Source organism: Marmota flaviventris, chromosome 7, assembly GCF_047511675.1.
Source record: "Marmota flaviventris isolate mMarFla1 chromosome 7, mMarFla1.hap1, whole genome shotgun sequence".
NCBI classification, from domain to species: domain Eukaryota; kingdom Metazoa; phylum Chordata; class Mammalia; order Rodentia; family Sciuridae; genus Marmota; species Marmota flaviventris.
Window position 1 is genome coordinate 114533185 of NC_092504.1, and position 19040 is coordinate 114552224.

Here is a 19040-nt window from a genome sequence, read left to right on the forward strand (position 1 = left end):
TTAATCTGATTCATCACTGCTGAAGTAAGAGCTGTCACAGTATTCAGCTGTGTAAAGGAATTTATGAATGATTGGGTTCATCTTTGGTATCCAGTGTCGGGGAACTAGATATGTTGAAAGATTAAATAAATCCACAAACACCTTGTACCTGTCACTGAAAAAACATATATGTAGATGTGTTAGATTTGTTGTCGTGAAATATTTAAAATTTGCACCCCCAAATTTCTTTCCTCAAATATTTTTCATTAAACAGTTAATATTCACTACCACATATTGCATGTTATATATGTCATATGTATCATATTAGTTATTATGTAGTATTTAGTATTAAGATTACTTAGTTTAGAAATCATATCTAAAGATTATTTTCATAAAACAATATTATATATTCAGTAGATTAAGCCCAGAGTGATACAGATGAAAATCTGGAGTCATTACTTTCATGCTACCATTATAAGGACAAGGGTGTGTTCTTATTTCCTATTTTTAAAGGATGGTACACAAAGTGATATATTTAAAAGCATGCATTCTTGGTTGTTCATGGAAGAGTATTTCCCAACTGCAAAAGGAGCCACCCTGTAACTGCCATGAACAGAGTAATAAACTAAAACACCTTCTTGGATTGATTAAAATATCTATAGAAGTGGTTTTTATGTTAAAATTGCTTTTGCATTCTTTAGTGAACTATTTTAAAGGTTGCACTTTTATAGACAAAGATATTTGCTTTGAAGTCAAATAAACATGGGTTTGAATTCTGGTTCTGTCACCCCAACCCATTGGGCCTTGGACTTGGTGTTTAAACATCAGTGTTCCAGTTACTAACTGTAAAATGAAAAAAACAATCCCTTGGTTTGGCCAGGTCGTTTTGAAGATTAAATGAGATGATAACACACTTAGAAATACTACTATTTGTGTTCATTATTCCCAGCACCTACTGACGTATGTGCTAATTTTCTACAGACAACTAGTATTTCATGCATACAGAAGTTATTCCCATGGAAAATGAAAATATGTAAAATGTATAATCACAGTTTCAACCTGTGCATTTTATAAATCAGCCAATCAGGTAGTAAGATTTGGGATAAAAGCAATGTACTATAAAAAAATGCAGGGACAAAAATGTGAATGTCTAACTTATTGAGCTGATTCTTCTTTTCCACAGAGCTGTTTCCTCATTTTTAGGTGTATCTGCGTGCGTATAGTATACATCTATCTATAATAATGAGCATATTAAATAAAATAAGAAGGCAATTGTCTTAAAATCTGCTCAATGTGTTTTAAGACCTCAATAAATATTGACCTCTTTCTCTGTAAAGACTGTGGAAAAAGAACCCTCTGGAGTAGCTGAAAGTAGCTTCACAATATAAAACAGAGTCGTATCAGGAAACAAGGAACTAGTCTAGCTGTGTTATTTATCTGACCAAGAAAATATTAGAGGAGTTAGTGATGAAAGTTTTAGTGTAGTTAAAGATTGAGCTAGAATGAATTGAAGACTTTTATTCCTGGACAAAAAGACTATTAATTCTTTTATGTTCTCACTAATCATGCAGCCCTGGGTAGCAACGCTCCTTTTCATCACTGGACCAAATGAGTGAAGCTTCATAATTGAGGATTTTACACAATTACGTTCGAAGGATCAGCAGGAATATAATCATCTAACTACAAATGTGTTTTTAGCAGTTTAGACAGGAACAAACACAAATGACTTTTCCTAGCTAATGGGCATAGATATGGAGAAACAAAGGACTGGTGACTTCCACCAGATGAGAAGAACCCCCTAGGCCCACTCACCTCACGGTTGAGCGCAGGTACTGATAGCCCGAGGAACCCCCAGTGCCAGCTTTGCTGCCCAGCATTCTGTGCACCACACACACATGGTTATCTAGGCAAACACACAAATTTACTCCATGAATGTTTTTCTGCCATTAGTTCACCATGTTCTCAAAACAAGTGTTGGTAATGATTATTTCTGAGGAAAGGCTGACACTTGTAATCACTTAGCCATATGGGAGGTTCACCTGTGGGAACCAGCGAAACAGTAAGGTTGCCTAGCACCCCACATAGTTTAGGCTACATGCATTTCACTCCATCCATCATTGTAGTTAGCCTGTGAAAAGAATACAAAGGGCAAGACCACATAATGACTTTCATGAGTCTATGCCAATTTTGCCTTATGGGTCTCTATTTTCACTCAAAAAATAAAGATAATTAAAATTATATTTTAAAATTGCATTGACATAAAGATAAGCATATTACTATTAAATATTACAATATTTTATTTGACCTTAACTTCACTTTTTTTCTGATTATAAAATTGAAACATTTTCTTGAACCCTCAAAAAGATTGAGTAACCAATCAGAATGAATTGGAGAATAGAAGGAGGACTTACATCTCCATTTGGTCATGAGACTATCTATGTCCATAAGGAATGTCAGCAGCTGAAAAGGAACCTGGAATCTAGGCTCTTCCCTAAAGGAGAAAATAATAAGAAGATATCTACCCAAGAAAATTCATGGCTTAAGAATGTATGAGTTTTATAATTAATAAGTTGGCTCTGGCAGCAATGTCATATTTGTCTAATAGGATCCGTAGCATTTTTGGATTATTCTCCTGGTTTCTGTTTCTTCATCTCAAAAATGGAAATAACAATACTCACTTTGCAGTATTTGTTTGAAATCTAGAAAGTTCCAGAAGTATACACAAAACAACCAGGAAGAATATAGATTCTAATTAAAAGAAACATATTTATACTATGTCATATTTCCCAGCTAGTACAGGTCAAAAGCTTCTAGGAAATACATACACACAAAACACACACACAAATGCTTTTTATTTCCTATATTTGTTTTCTCATTTTCACCTAATCCTTCAACTTTCTCAGAGCATTTTTTACTTAGGACATCTAAGTTTCAATCATATATATGTATTTCCAGTTTAGGAAAAGAGCTTAAAGGTTTTGTTTATGCTGACACTCTGAAGAAACAGATTTGAGAGGATATTAAAAATTAAAAGAGCCAGGCACGGTGGAGCATGCCAGTCATCCCAGGTACCCAGGAGGCTGAAGCAGGAGAATGCCAAGGTCAAGTCCACCCTGGGCAACTTAGTGAGATCCTCTCGAAATAGAAAATAAAATAGGCTGAGAAAAAAGCTGAATGGTAGAGTATTTGCCTAGCACGAGTGAGGTCTTTTATTTTATCCTTAGTTCTAAAAGAAAAATTAAAAATATGAGGTGGCAAAACATCCTGAAAATACAAGTATTGGAATCCTTTTTGCTAGCATGTTACCCTGTTTTTGACATGGATGATTCGGATGGAAACTTCACACACGTGAAGGAATATGTGGACATTTAAGGAACACTTAAAACATTTTAGACAGTTAAAAAATTATCTGAAATTGTTGAATAAGTAGAACAATGGTTAACAAAATGTTTTCATTAATTCTTTTTCATTTTATAAAACAGAAATAACCAAGCAACACTATTTAATGATAGAATATATTTTGTAACTGAGTTTCTCAGAAAAAATTGAATTTTAGCCTGTTAGGACAATTAATAACATAAAATACTTTGAGAGAGAAAGAAAGAGACCTGCTGCAGAGATAAAGTTATAATTTTATTCCTTGCCATTTAAATGTAAAAATTTAAAAATAGAATTTAATTATTTTGTTTTCTTCAAAAATTAAATTACTGTTTTAAACTATAATTATAATATATAAGCTATTCATTTGTCTTTACCTGTAAAAATATATCATCAGTGCTCCCTGGAGAGCTTTGTATGACAGTCGTCTTTCACCTGCAAGATACACAATTGTAATTTAAATGGTAGTTTGGGGCAGTCATATTAATATGGTGTTATTACCTTAGATAATGATATTAACTTTTTAAAATGGTTGATATGCTATTAGAAAACATTGTAAGTTTTAGCTTAAATATTTCATCCCTTGCTTGAATTTGAAAACATTATCATTCAAAAAATTATTTGAATATTGAATTCTAAAAGGCAAACTAAAGATTGTACATATACAATACAAACACATTTATACATTTTATTCGTTCATTATAGTTATACATTATAGTCAGGTTCATTTTGACACACTGATAAATGCATATAACACAATTTGTTCCATTTCATTTCCCATTGTTTCCCCTTCCCTCCCCACTCTCTACCACTGAACCCCTTCCTCTACTCTACTGGCCTTCCTTCTATTTATTTATTGTTTTTTTTTGTGTGTGTATTTGAAATAGGTGTATTTCAATTATACTTAAAAGTGGAATTTGGGCTGGAGTTGTGGCTCAGTGATTGAACACTTGCCTAGTACATGTGAGGCACTGGGTTCGATCTTCAACACCACATTAAAAAAATAAACAAATAAAATAAAGGTATTATGTCCATCTATAACTAAAATTTTCTAAAAGTGGAATTCATTGTATATATTTATATATTCACATAGCATAATTTTGTCCATTTCATAATCTTTCAATGTTAGGAAAACCTGGTATGGAAGAAATTACTTAACTTTCATGAAAAATATATTTTCCATGTGAAATAGTATGGTTATTGCCTTTCAAAAAATTAAACAAGAACTTTCTTGTCTTCATTTTAAAATGTTTTTCTCCATTTCACTTAAAAGCAGTTTCCTTAGCTTTAAGGAGTATAACATCAAAGCATCTGTGTGGTCTTACACAAGGCTTCACTAACTGCATTATAGAAACAAAATTTTCCACACTTTACCAAGGTTTGTGAGAACACTGAGGATAACAACTTTACACCTTATAGAAACTATTTTCACACACTGATATGCCTTGTACTAATAAAAATTCAAAGTTGTATCTATTCTGCCTATTTCTTTTTTATTTTTAGTCATATAAGACAGTAGAATCTATCTTGACATATTCATACAAACATGAAGTACATTTATTCTAATTAGGATCCCAGTCTTGTGATTGGACATGATGTAGAGATTCAAGTGGTGTGTGTGTGTGTGTGTGTGTGTGTGTGTGTGTGTATGTATATGTATGTATACACACACACACACATACATATGAAAGTCATGTCAGATTCATTCTACTCTTTTTTTTTTTTTTTAATACTAGGGATTAAAGTCAGGGGCACTCAACTACTGAGCCACATCCCCAGCTCTATTTTCTATTTTATTTAGAGACAGGGTATCACGGAGTTGCTTAGCACCTCACTTTTGCTGAGGATGGCTTTGAACTCATAATCATTGTGCCTCAGCCTCCAGAGGTGCTGGGATTATATGCATGCACCACTGTATGCGGCTCTACTGTCTATTTCTAGTTTTGAGGTTTGAGTTTTGAGGTACTTGACAATAAAAATTCAATGAACACAATAGACTGAAACAAATACAAGAAAAAATTGAGTAATGAGGATACTGATTTTACTGGTCAATTCGTTTCAGTAAATTATAGCACAATATAAATTGCACAAAAAATCATCTTGGAAAACATCTCTGCCAAGTCATCCTCATACTCTGAGTAGCTCTTGTGTCCTCTTATCTCTACCAAAGTATGTACAATTGCAATGATTTTTTTTTCTTTCTTTCTTTCCCTTTTAGGCTGTGAGCTACTTGGAAAAAAAACACTTTAAATTTACCTCGCTATCTCTCATGTATAGCATATACTTGAAAATATTGCTATTATCTTTGAACACTGGGCATAGAAATATGTTAACATAGAACCATGAGTGACAACATTACCCAATTCTTGTTCCTATAATTTCCAATAAGTAGAATAGCAATTTTCATTCTATGTTCCCCAAGTAAAGTTTCCTAGTCTTCTAAAATTATATTGTGATACACTTATACATTCCAGGAAAAGGAACCTTAGGGGGAAAAAATACCTACCTTTACTAAGGAGATGTTCATGACGTTTCTCATCAAATAAGGACAGTAACACCTCTTTCTGTTTCTGAAATTCAGCCATCTGTTCCTCTTTTTCTTCAGACTCTTCTTTAGCCTTCATGGAAAATATTACATTAATACTCTCTAAGAATAAATTTATTTTTAAGCCAACTTCACTTAGGAGAAATATTCTGTCAGATTCAGAAAAAAAGTATACTTGGAATATTTATATTGTTATTTTATATTACAATTTGGAAATTATTTCTTATGAAAAGGAACCTTTAACACATGCACTGGTTCTATGAGTTTATTTAAGTTTAAATGATGTAAAAATCTGAAATTGTATATTTATTCTTCCTAAATATCATGAAAATGAACCAAGATGACAAAATTGCAGAAACAAGTGATCAATGATGATTGAATTTTAAATAGCAATTATTTATAATAAAATTAAAATAATTGTGCTTAAGAAAAAGTTCAGAATTCTTGGTCAGTAAAACATGAACTCCATTGACATGCTATATCCAGTATTGCATTCTGTACATATAATTTAGATATGTTTTTATTCATTTGATATCTATTGGTTTTTTTAAAATAAAATTTATTTTTCTGACCACTGCACATGTTCTAATTACAACTCAATTAACCAAAGCGGGTGAACAAGCTAATATAATAATCTTCTCTTCATCAGAACAAACACACAAGAGTGGTAAAAGAGGCTGCCTGGGTATTATTGTCAATTAATTTTTCATTTCTGCAGTAAATGTTCATGTGAAGTTGATAGAGATAATAATTGTGAGCAAAAAATTGAGTTCCCTAATCTCACACCCTTATCTGGTATGAACAATTACCCAAGCATAAAATTGCAACCATGAACAGTGCTATGTAGTATATTAGTGCCATAGTAACCCATAGTAAGGAGATTAGGGAAGGCTTTCCTAAGTCAGTCTTCCTTGAGCCAAGACCCAAAAATGGCACAGAGTTACCTGGTGAAGAATATTCTAAACTCAGAGAATAACATACAAAAATATTGTGTAAAGACAAAGAAATAGACTCTGCTAGGGAAATAAGTTCAGTGTGGTTAGACCAAGTGAGATCATGAAAGTATTGTAGATGACATTAAGGATTTTTATCTTTATTCTAAAAATAATGGGGAAACACAAAAAATCTTTAAGCAATTGGGAGATGTGATCAGTTGTGCATTTCAAAAATGTTACTCAGGCTATAGCGTCAAAAATGAACTGGAGTGGAGCCATACTGAGGAGGTAGACAGGACAGTTGAGATACTACCCCCTCAGTCCAGGTAAAAAACAATGGCAATTTTTGCTCGAGTGATGGTGGTAGGTGAAAGAGAAATATTGAGAGTCATGCAGAAGACAAAATTAGTAGAATTTGGTAATAGCTTAAAGAAGTGGCTCAGGGGGTTGGGCACAAGGATCATTTGCAGTTGACTATTGATAATTACATGTTTTATATGAGATTAACTTTGAGAGGATCTCATTGGTATGAGAGTGGATGGAAGGGGCAATTTTCTAAGTTTTGTTTTATTGGTGTGTTTTTAAGAGGACCAGGAGGAAATATAAAATAGAATTGTAAATGTATGATCTGAAGTCTAAGGAGATATCCAAACCAGAGATAAATGCTCTATATTTTTTGATTTGTAAAAAAGATAATCATTGGTAAATAAAAAGATATTAAAACCATGGATATAAAAGAGATCTACTAATGAAAGAACACAGGGATAGAACAAAAAGGATCTAAGTCAATGTGTTCAAAACCCCAGCATTTATTGCTCTGTGAAAAAAAAATATGAGTAAGCAAAGAAAAAGAAAAAATAAGGATGGAAACAATATTTATTAAAAATATTATTTTATTTTATTGAATTTTATTTTAATTATTATTTCATAATAATAAATAGTCATTGATATTGAGTGTTGTTGGGGTGCTAAATAAAATTAATGTTAAAAATGGCCATTGGGTTTATTTACATGGACGCCATTTGTGAATTATGATGTGTAGGTTGAGAGTTAGATGGGAGATAAGGAACTAACCATTGTTCTAAATGCTTTACAAATGTCAATCTAATGGAATGCCCACAATAATTCTGTGAGGTAGACTCCTCTATTTTACTAATAAGAACTGAAGCAAAGAGAGGTTATGTAACGTGTTTACTATCACACAGTTCCACAGTGGAGGTGGAATTTGAACCCATGCAGTATGACTTCAAAGTTCACTTTTTAAGAACTATTCTGATACAATCTATCAAGATAGAGAATTTAAACAACTCTTTTAAGAAATTTAGTCATGAAAAGAGGATGAGAGATTTGCAACTTGAGGGAAATGAAGAATCAACAGTATTTTTAAAGCAGAAATAATTATTTCTGGTCAAAAGAAAGAACATGGCAAATTATAAGAAAAATCTAAAGTTAAATGGCTAAATATATTTGGTTGACTACTTCTTTGTTTGATTAGTTGTGCCTAGAATTAATCATAATTTGGAATTTTCAATTGAAATTGAAAAAAATCTACTAAACTCAGCTTTTCACCACACACAAAATTTAGTGTCTTTATTTAGTGGATTTTTATTGCATATGAAGAAAATTTAATTAATCATGTAATATAGCCCAGAAGATATATTTGTGAAAGAAAAAAATGAAAACTTAAGGAAATAGCAAGAAAATATTAAACTCTTAATTCTCCTTCTATAATAAATTTATATTAGCTGTCTTTATATTTATGGCATCATAAATACCTGAATTTTTATAAATTCCTCTTCTAGGCCTTTGATGATATTTTTTTCAAGCTTTCCCCAGAAGTTAAATCCAAGTGGCTCTAAACCAGGTGTTCTTTCTAGCCATGCCTTAAGTAAATATTATTTTTTAGGTTAATACACAGTAAAATTTAAAATAATTAAAATACATTATAACTATCATTTATAAAATCAAAACAAGAAATATTCATAATTAAAAAAACATGCCACAAGTTTATTTGTAAATATTTTCCTTGCTCTCCAATTTCTTCTCTTAGGAAAGAGCAATTGATATATTTCATTTTCTTAATCATTAAGACAATCATCATTAATAATATCTACTCTTTTTTTTAAGAAATACCTTATTACAAAAGTCCCAATATTCTGCTAGAAATCCATGAACATATCTAAACATTGTTTTAATGATATATTCTGGTTTATATAAAAAAGCAGTTTATGATTTAGGAACTGAAGAAAGCATAAGGATATGATCTCTTTTCATTTCAGGACTATAGTATACTTAGCAACTTTAAAAAAACATCCAATCATTTTTATATTCCACAAGACTTCGTAATCTAAAAGTAAAAATGAATTTTTGCACACCTGTGAGTTATCATTTAAGCTACATTTAATTTTGAAAATAGCTTTGTGATTTAATTTCTCCCCATCTTTATAAGCCATTATATCATAATACATAGAAATGTAGTAATCTAGACACATTTATAACATCCAGGGGATTAATAAGGAGAGTATAATTCACTAATAGAAAAGTTTAATTTGCAAAGTAAAAGGCTTTGTGAAAGAATTCAAAATAGTACAATTCTTATTTAGTAATTTACTTATGAAGAATCAAATTAATAATTTCTGAAGACTAGGTATAGATATCCCTAGGGAATTTGGATATGAAGGGAAAAAACTCTGAAGAGTATGTTCTTGGTAATTAAACTTAATTAAGAAATGGAAATTTCCTATTACATTATATTTTAGAATAAAATTTATTGAACAATTCTTCATACCCAGTCTAAAAATCAGCTGATTAAAAGTTGCTCAGCAAGGATGTTTAAAGGTATTGTTTTAATAACATGAGGTTATTAAATATTAACATATATACACTTGATTTTAAAAATTTCTGGATTTCCCAAAAAGGTATTGATATTTTCAAAATTATAATAAATTGAATTTAGAAGTTTAGCATTTTGGGAAATTTTATTCTTTCCTTATATACCACGATTGTATCCCTATTTGATATGAATTTTAAAATTCTGATGTGGCAGACACTAAATCAATTAGATGCATTGAATTAAACTTTACAAGCAGTATATGAGCCTGTACCTCCACGAGCTTCAGAAGTGTTTTCTCCTGCTCAGACTTAAGCAGCAGTTCATTGTCTTCTCCTTTGAAGTTATCACGGTAATGTCTTCTATTGTAAGGGACTCTCATACTCTGAAGAACACCAATCTTGTTTTCTAATAGTCGGAACTGGAAACTCTGGAAGCCTGATGCTGGAGATAAGTACTCTCTGAGAATAAATGCAGAAGGGAAATGGGTTAGCAGTATAAATCACTGCAATGGTTTCTTCTGTTGTGAGGGACTGTCAGCATAATACCAAGAGCAGACACATGAACCACCTGGAATTGTACCTATGATTGGGCCATTATTGAAATAAGGAAAATGAGCTGTCAATCAATTTGAAGTCAGACAGATTGTAGATTTGTGAAATATCAGATATATTTCACTATGTATAATATATAGTTTGGAATATATGATACTATGTATTATATAAATTTACATAAATATATTGAATACTATATACACACGTATCTATATATATGTATGTATACATGTGCATATATATGTCTGTGTGTATGTACATATATACTAGTAATTGTGTGTGTGCATGTATGTGTTTGCTAATTTTTTCTAAGATAAAGATAGGTAGACCATAGGCAACTGTTTCATTCTACAATGCTAAAAGATGTTTTACAAGTATTATTTAATCCTTTCTATGAGTTACATTATTGGATATTATCATTCATCTTGTTTTCTAGTACTATTGTAAGCATCAGTGTGATAATGGACATTAAAGAAATAAGATACAGCCTAGTACAAAATAGGAAATATAAAAATGTGACTACTAACTCCCTAAAAATCACCCCCAAACTCTTATATCCTTATAAATGTCCTTCACCTAACTGATGTTGAAAATAAAATTTTTAATCTATCACAAAGAATTCTACCACTGCTCCTTTGATTGTCAAATATGTTTGGGACATTGCACATTACAAGATATAATGCACTCAAAGTAAATTTCTGGAGAAAAATTTTCTAATTTTGGCGAGAAAAAGCATACATATATGCACACACACAGCTATAATTGCCTGAAATTTTTGAGCTAAAATTTGTGGCTCAATACATAAGTTATAACACTTTGATTGACATGTTTTTATATATATCACTACTGTTTCTTGTATTTTCAGATTTTGATTTTTAAATTAACTATACATATTTTGTTAACTATTTTAGCCATTTATTAAATCATCTAAAATGCTTTTTGGAAAAATATGGCACACAATGATACATTGAAACCAATTGATCATATTATTTTCACAAGTAAAAAATGAGTCATAAAATATTTTAATAATTTTCCAAATGCTTTATGATTAAAGATCTCAAAATCCTTAAAGTGTCAGCAGAACAGGTTCCTCATGTCACATAAACCCTACTATGTTGTTTTCTGAATCCCACGGGTGCACACCTGAAGTCATTGAAGTCCAAGGCTGTCATTGTTTCCAGGACAGAAAACTGCTGCACCAGGAGCTTGAGGATGACCACCACTCGGTGCATCCGGGTCACAACCTTGAGCATGTTCCTTTCATCCCTGACCTGGAGGTGAAGATATAAAACTCTGAGAAGATGCAGAGTAGAGTTAAATGACGATGCATCCTATTGATTTTATGTAGATATTAAAGATGAAAGTTAGAACTAAAATGTGCCAGAATATATGTTGAACTAACAGAAATTCTGCAAGATCAGAATTTTCTTTCTATTTCTTTAGAATAAACAGAAAGTACATGGAAGTAAAGTAGAAATAAATTCTGAAATACGACTCCCACTGATTCCAAAACAAGTTTCTCTTTTATTTTTGCTTCAAAGAAGAAAGGTCAATGCGGACTTCTAGGAAAGGATTAAGTAACATGTGAATAAATCTGCGCTTCAGAGAAAGCAGAAGTTGCCAAAGATAAAACTGGGAACGGCACTCTTATCCTGAGAGGGTGTTGTCTGGTATGTGTGCTGTCTTTCCTGTTGCTGGGCACTATCCTGAAAGGGCTTGAGAACGTGGGAAACTGCACTTGGAACTTCTGCCTTCCCCTGAAGCACTGCCCTGCCAGCCTTTCACTTGTTTTGTTCTCCTTGTCATTTTCTTCCCACTACCCTTCCTCCTCTTCTTCCCTTTACCTTCTTCCTGCTCTTCCTCAGCTTCCTGCTTCTCTGTCTTTTCCACTTTCCTCATTATTGCTCCTACATTCCCACAGCTGCTATTCATTAGAATACAAACCCACTGCCTATTAATTAAAGGATCTCTATTAGTTAGCCTGGTCACCTGCCAATACTTTGAAACTTGACTGTTTGTTTTTTTTTTTTTAATTTTCCAGTATTACTATATAATATTAATTGTTCTGGAAAGAACGATGCAAAATTATTATATTAGTCAGCTCTGTGTAGAATTATGTGTGAATTTTTTTTTTGTTGTTCTTTTCTGCTTATTTGTAATTTCTTTTCATTCCCCCTAGCTTTTAAGAGAAAACTATTAAGTTCTAAGCACTAGAAACTCAAATTTGAATCTTAAAGCCATGTTACAGGGAAATATGTCTAAACTGTCTCCTCTGGGGAAAAACATACTGTCTAAACTGTGTTTTTAAAAAATAAATCATCAAAAAGTGGTTTTAATATTGTTTTTCACATTAATAATTTCTACATTTTTCCAAAGAATATCATGTCATAACTTACATGGCCATTCTGAAAGATCTCTCGAACAGAATCTAATTCCCAAAGGATTTGCTTAAACCAGAGTTCATAAGCTGTTAAAAAAAAATCTCAATTTGAAAATTACAAGAAACTCTTGGACGATAATTATATAAAAGATACATTTAACATATTGAAAAGAAATGAAAATATAACTTTAAAACCAATCAATATCAATATAGACCCATTTAGGCTATAAATATTAATGTTAACATTATAATAGCCTCCATTTATTGATTGTTTTAATATGTCAGGCCTTTTACCTATATACTTTATATTTACTATTATTACACTAGTTCCTCTTAACCAAAATATTGTTTAGGTCTTTTAGAACATAGCATGCAACCTAATTCTCACTTCTTATGTGGAAGCCACAGGCATGCAGGGAAAAAGCAGTGATACTCAACTTCAATTACAAGGTGAGAAATTAATAATCATTAACTTAAATGAAATAGTGTAGGATAGTAAAATTGAAAAATTAAGGTTGAGTTACTTAAAATGCTCTGTTCTGTTTATTTGCAAAAAAAAAAAAAAAAAAAAAATCTAGCAATTCACAGGCACAGGACAAATGGGAAAGTCACCAGATGTTTGTGGTAAAATGATAATGACAAAGCTTTATATTAGTCCTAAGGATAATTCCAGGGGCAACTTCACAGCAATTGATTCATCATTGTCCAGTACATCTTCTCTGATCAAACTCATTTGCTTAAGCCAGAGTTCTGTCAAAGCATCTCTGTTGGAGGATTTAAGCAGGACCTTCTGAATGAATTTGTTTTCCCCTTTCATGGGGAACCACAACAATAAAATTGTCATTAAAGAAAAATGACCTGGCTGGGGATGTGGCTCAAGTGGTAGTGCGCTTGCCTGGCATGCCCAGGTTCAATCCTCAGCACCACATACAAACAGAGATGTTGTGTCCGCCCCAAAAAACTAAAAAATAAATATTAAAATTCTCTCTCTCTCTAAAAAAAAGAAAAGAAAAATGACAGATATACAATCAATCAACAAATATATGAAAAACTGCTCATCATCTCTAGCAATCAGAGAAGTGCAAATCAAAACTACTCTAAGATATCATCTCACTCCAGTCAGAATGGCAGCTATTATGAAGACAAACAACAACAAGTGTTGGCAAGGATGTGGGAAAAAAGGTACACTCGTACACTGCTGGTGGGACTACAAATTGGTGCAACCAATTTGGAAAGCAGTATGAAGATTCCTTGGAAATCTGGGAATGGAACCACCATTTGACCCAGCTATTCCTCTCCTCGGACTATACCCTAAGGACTTAAAAATAGTATACTACAGGGACACAGCCACATCAATGTTTATAGCAGCTAAACTGTGGAGCCAACCTAGATGTCCTTCAGTGGATGAATGGATAAAAAAAAGTGGCATATATACACAATGGAATTTACTCAGCATTAAGAAAGAACAAAATCATGGCATTTGCAGGTAAATGGATGGCATTGGAGAAGATAATGCTAAGTGAAGTTAGCCAATCCCCAAAAAACAAATACAGAATGTTTTCTCTGATATAAGGAGGGTGACTCATAGTGGGGTAGGGAGGGAGAGCATGGGAGGATTAGATTAATTCTAGATAGGGAAGAGGGGTGGGAGGGAAAGGGAGGGGGCAGGGATTTGCAAGAATGGTGGAATATGATGGACATCATTATACAAAGTACATGTATGAAGACTTGAATTGTGTGTCAACATACTTTATATACAGAGATATGAAAAATTGTGTTATATATGTGTATTAAGAATTTAATGCAAAAAAGTACATGTATAAAGGCATAAATTGGCATGAACATACTTTATATACAGAGATACAAAAAAACTGCTCTCTCTATATAATAAGAATTGTAATGCATTCCACTGTTGTCATGTATTTAAAAAATAATAAAATGAATAAAAAACAAAAATGACAGAGCAAGGGGTATTGGAAGAAGCACAGTTAGAATCAATGCATTGGAAGTTATTAACAATTGTAAGTGGGGTGGAAATCTTAATTTTCCTTAACTTCAGTTGACTCACTTGTACAATGATCAATTAAACACCTACACATAAGCCTATGTTTCAAAATATTAAGGCTCGTAGTAACATGATGGAAATTGGAGACATTTTGAATCCTTTGTGTCACTAGACTATCCAGGATAAGCAAAAATGGTTCTCTCCATTAACTTATCCTACCCATAATACTCGAAGTACCTAGAAAGTACAGATTTTGTCATATTCATCTAATATTTTTCCTCAGTACTTAGCACAGTGTTTTACATAATATAAATACTGGGTAATTGTATAACAAATAAATTAATTAAATAGTCAGTCAATGTAATAATTAGTGACCACTGAAGTCAATTATCTTAGATGTCTCTGGTGCATTCTATTTAGCTCTATCATATTGATAAGGGATATGTTTCTATGATAATGGGAAAATCCAGTTATAATCTCAATCTATGTTTAAGGAGATATGGGGGATCTTATTTTCATGTTTGGGTAAAGAGAAAATATTTATTGATAAGATTATTTATCTTCTGTATCCCTTTTTCAGGTCTCACCTTGCAGGTGGCTTGTCCCATAACCTACTGCCTATATACTATACTTAAGGGTGGAAGGAAAGTGTCCCTTTCAAATAATGATAGCCACCATTCATTGCATGCTCATTATGTGCTATAACTCAGGCTAATTGCTTAATGAACATGATCTATTTCATTTTCCTAGAATTTCTATAATGGGAACATACAATTATTCTCTCCATTTTACTGATGGGGGGAAAAGAGGTTCTCAGACCTAAGCAACTTGATTAAGGTCATATAATAGTAGAGATAGTATTCTAAATAGATTCTGAATTCCAAGTTTGTGATACTATGCCATGATTCTTCTCTCATTGATTTTCCCCCCCCTTTGGTATTAGGGATCCAGGGGCCCTTTACTAGTAAGCAATATTGCCAGCGCTTTGTATTTTTATTTTTAAATTTTGAGACAGGGTCTCACAAAATTACTGAGTCTCTTCCTGAGTTGCTGAGGCTGGCCTCAAACTTAAAATCCTCCTGCTTGAGATTCCCAAGTCTCTGGGATTGCAGGTGTGGACCACCATGCCTGGCTTCCTATTGATTTTGTTTTAGGATAAGCAACTAGTAAAAACACACATATAAAAACAGGATTAAAACACATAAAACCAACTATTTTACACCTTTAGTTTCTTTACTTGGCAGAGTTTGCCATTTTAACCGGCCAGTGAGGCAAGCACCAATTTGAGAGAAGAACACAATGAATTAGTAGGAAAGGGGAAGATGTGTAGACATAGGACATGGACAAACATGAGTTACTGGGTCCTGGTCGATACAGGACTGTATTATGGCACTGACAATCATAGAGCAAGTGTTCGTGATATCTTGTGTCATAGAACTCTTTAAGATACATATTCATGGAAATTTGCACACAATTTCAGAGTGCAGGGAACTTCCAAATTTAGAAAGTCTATAACTCCTTAAAACTGCTGCTCAGAAACTGGAAATACATAAAGGATAAACACATTTGATAATAGATTCACATTTTTGCCCAGTACCAGATTTTTCTAAAATTGTGTAAATCTTCAATAAATTTGAATGATTTATTTCTTGAAAGTAGATTTTTAATGTTACAAATCAAGAAATAGCACCATCTTAACTTGCAGATTCTTTGTGAAATTCCAAGCGATGAAAAGTCCCCTTGGAGTTAAGGATAAAACTGAAGTCCTATTTGACCCAATTAGCAGTAAAGGGGCATAAAAATGACTATTGTGATGTCCCAAAAGGATACTATGAGAATTAATCTGTCAGCAAAATATTTTCAAACACCAATAACAAAAACAACTCCTTGATCTTTCACCATCTTCTAGATAAAAGATGGTAGCTGTCCTCATTTTCAATAATAAATACCCAACAAATATTGTCCAGCCCTTTGCAACTTACCTTGATGAGTTATGATAAAAAGATGTTCATCATGGATTTTATTTCCTTTCATTTCACTTTGAAGTTCTTGTGCATTCAAAACTTTATCCAACTTTAAATGAAAAATAGGAAGACTGATTTTAGAATTACAGAACTTGAGTCTTTTTAATCAATTTTAATAAGAAGTAGAGTATAACTCTGGAAAAGGTCCCCAAAGTCCCAGATTCTCAGAAACCAATCTAGTTTCTTTCAAAAAAATGAATGTAGGAAGTTTCATCATAAGAAGTGAGTTGAATTTGGGATTTTTGTCCTTAGAAAAATTTGATTTGGTAGAACTTTGTCATAACAAGTGCTATAACATCACTGAGAAGTCTCATCTTGCATGTCTCATGATGGGAGTGTGACAAAAGCTTAGCTGACTACATCTTCCTGTCCTTTGTTCTTTTATTCTACTAAAGAGCCTGGTCTGCGAAGGTCTTAACATTCTTTATCAGTTCATCCTTAGAAGCCCATTGATGAAAGCATCAAAGTCCCTTATTTTTGCTTTTTTAAAAACAGTTAAAAAGACAAACAGGATGAAATTTAGCTCAGAATAATATCCACATACCTCACTTGTTGAGACTTGAGATTTCTCTTTTATTTACTAATGATTTCAAGAAGATTCTCACTGATCTTTATATTTCTCCTTTAAGAAGAGAGTGTATAAAAATAATTCATTTTTGAGATGCACTTCCATTTACCTAGGTTGAGATTCATTGACCACGTCTTATTTATCTACATTGTGCAATGTCTGCCTGTTATCTAAACTGCAATTTATCTTTTATACTCTTCTGCCCAGATTCTGGATTCTGTGCTTTTTACTCTATCAGAGAGGTGACTTTTCATCTAGAATCTCTTTTTTTTTCAATCAGAAATTGAAAAAGCATAAATTTTCATGAAAATAAGGTATCTTTAAGTCTGGTCTATTGATGATGCATGAAAAACAAAGTCATATAGCAGAATTTAGAACCTAACCCTGGAAGTGAAATATCATTAGGACCCTGCCGCTTACCTGCAGGTAGTCCCCATAAACGAGACCCCCTTTGCTGGCTTTATTAACACCAGCTTGTGATTTGTCTTCTTCACTGCCTTCTATAGATAGATTTTTAAAAGCATATCTGTGGATTTAATAAATGAGGAGAAAAAAAAAACAGAGCTTGAGAAAACACAGTTAACTAATAATTGAGTGATTAAACTTCTAATTTAAGAAAGGTGATAATTTTCAATTCTCCTTAAATTCCGAGATTAAAAATGATCATACCTGGCACCTGTAAGAGCTAAACTCCGCTTAGAATATAGGTCAATACTCACCCAAAGTTGTTTCCTAAAAATGGGCACCCACTCATGTTAAAAAGACACTGAGGAGCAGGGAGTTGAGTCTAGATGGACAGTATCATTGACCTACCCAGATGTTATACAGCTGCCTTTTATGCATCCTGCTTACTGTGACCCAGCCAATCAGCATTCTTCTTATATTCCCAGCTAGTTTCTCATTTCTACTGGTACAGAGAGGGAAATTCAGAGTGGACTTTTATTGGGCACAATTTGTTTGCTAGTACAGCAGCTATTCTGCCAAACTTAATCACCTGATTTGCTAAGTTCTGCTTTTATTTTCAAAGTGAAAAAAATAAATTTAAATAAATCAATAGTCCAATTTAAAAAAAAAAACATTCATTCAGTTTCAAGTAACAATTTGGTGTAGTGTTAGGGTTTGTAATGATGATCAGATTATAAAAAAGAAACAAGTATTTATTTATTCTTTCATATTTGCTTATTCTTTTGAATTTTAAGCCAATAACTGAATTTGAATGTCTCTGGGGAAAAGAAAGCACTCTACAACAGAGGCTAGTACCTGCTCAGAGCTCACTTGCATTTATTATCAGAGTTATCCTGGCCAAAATCTCCTCTAATAATTAGGAGCAGTTAAGCTCTCAACACATTGCACTGTAATTGAAGTGGATTGCTTCATCCTGTCACACCAATGACAGGTAATAGGAGTCATCCACATCAGGACACATTGTCTATAGAGAATTTAAAAACAATAATAGCTGTGGGTCCACAATTTGAAACAATGTCAGCAATAAAAAAAAATGCTTTCTAGAAACAATGAGCTAAATTTCATCCTGTTTGTCTTTTTTACTTTGCTTTTTTTAAAAGCTCTAAAGAATTGTTGTAGGGACCCTCACATCAGGGCAGAAGCTCTTAGCCTTGACCTTAGCCTGCCTTGGCTGCTGCTCACTAAGAACTGTCCTCGGAGACAGCACTTCCTATTTACTCCCCCCCCCCCCCCACTAAAATGATAGGTACTTTTCCACTTTTCCAAAGTCAGAAACATCTTTTCTAGTCTTGACCTTACCATTTACTGTGTGATATGGGGAAACCTGATTAACTTCTGTACCTATCAACTTCCTCAAGAAAAGGTAATGAAAGTGTT

At 32.7% G+C, this 19040-nt stretch overlaps 1 protein-coding gene across 1 annotated transcript; it reads right to left on the reverse strand.

Moving 5' to 3' along the window:
• Positions 1-17952, reverse strand: Tdo2 (tryptophan 2,3-dioxygenase). The gene is made up of 12 exons (XM_027926751.2): positions 17918-17952; positions 17619-17724; positions 16589-16679; positions 12618-12688; positions 11365-11492; positions 9942-10128; positions 8613-8720; positions 5864-5975; positions 3735-3792; positions 2391-2470; positions 1792-1882; positions 1-154 (listed from the first exon to the last, which is right to left on the reverse strand). Exons 1-12 carry the CDS (start codon positions 17950-17952, stop codon positions 1-3), a joined length of 1221 nt encoding a protein of 406 aa, XP_027782552.1.
• Between the last annotated feature and the right edge of the window lie 1088 nt (positions 17953-19040).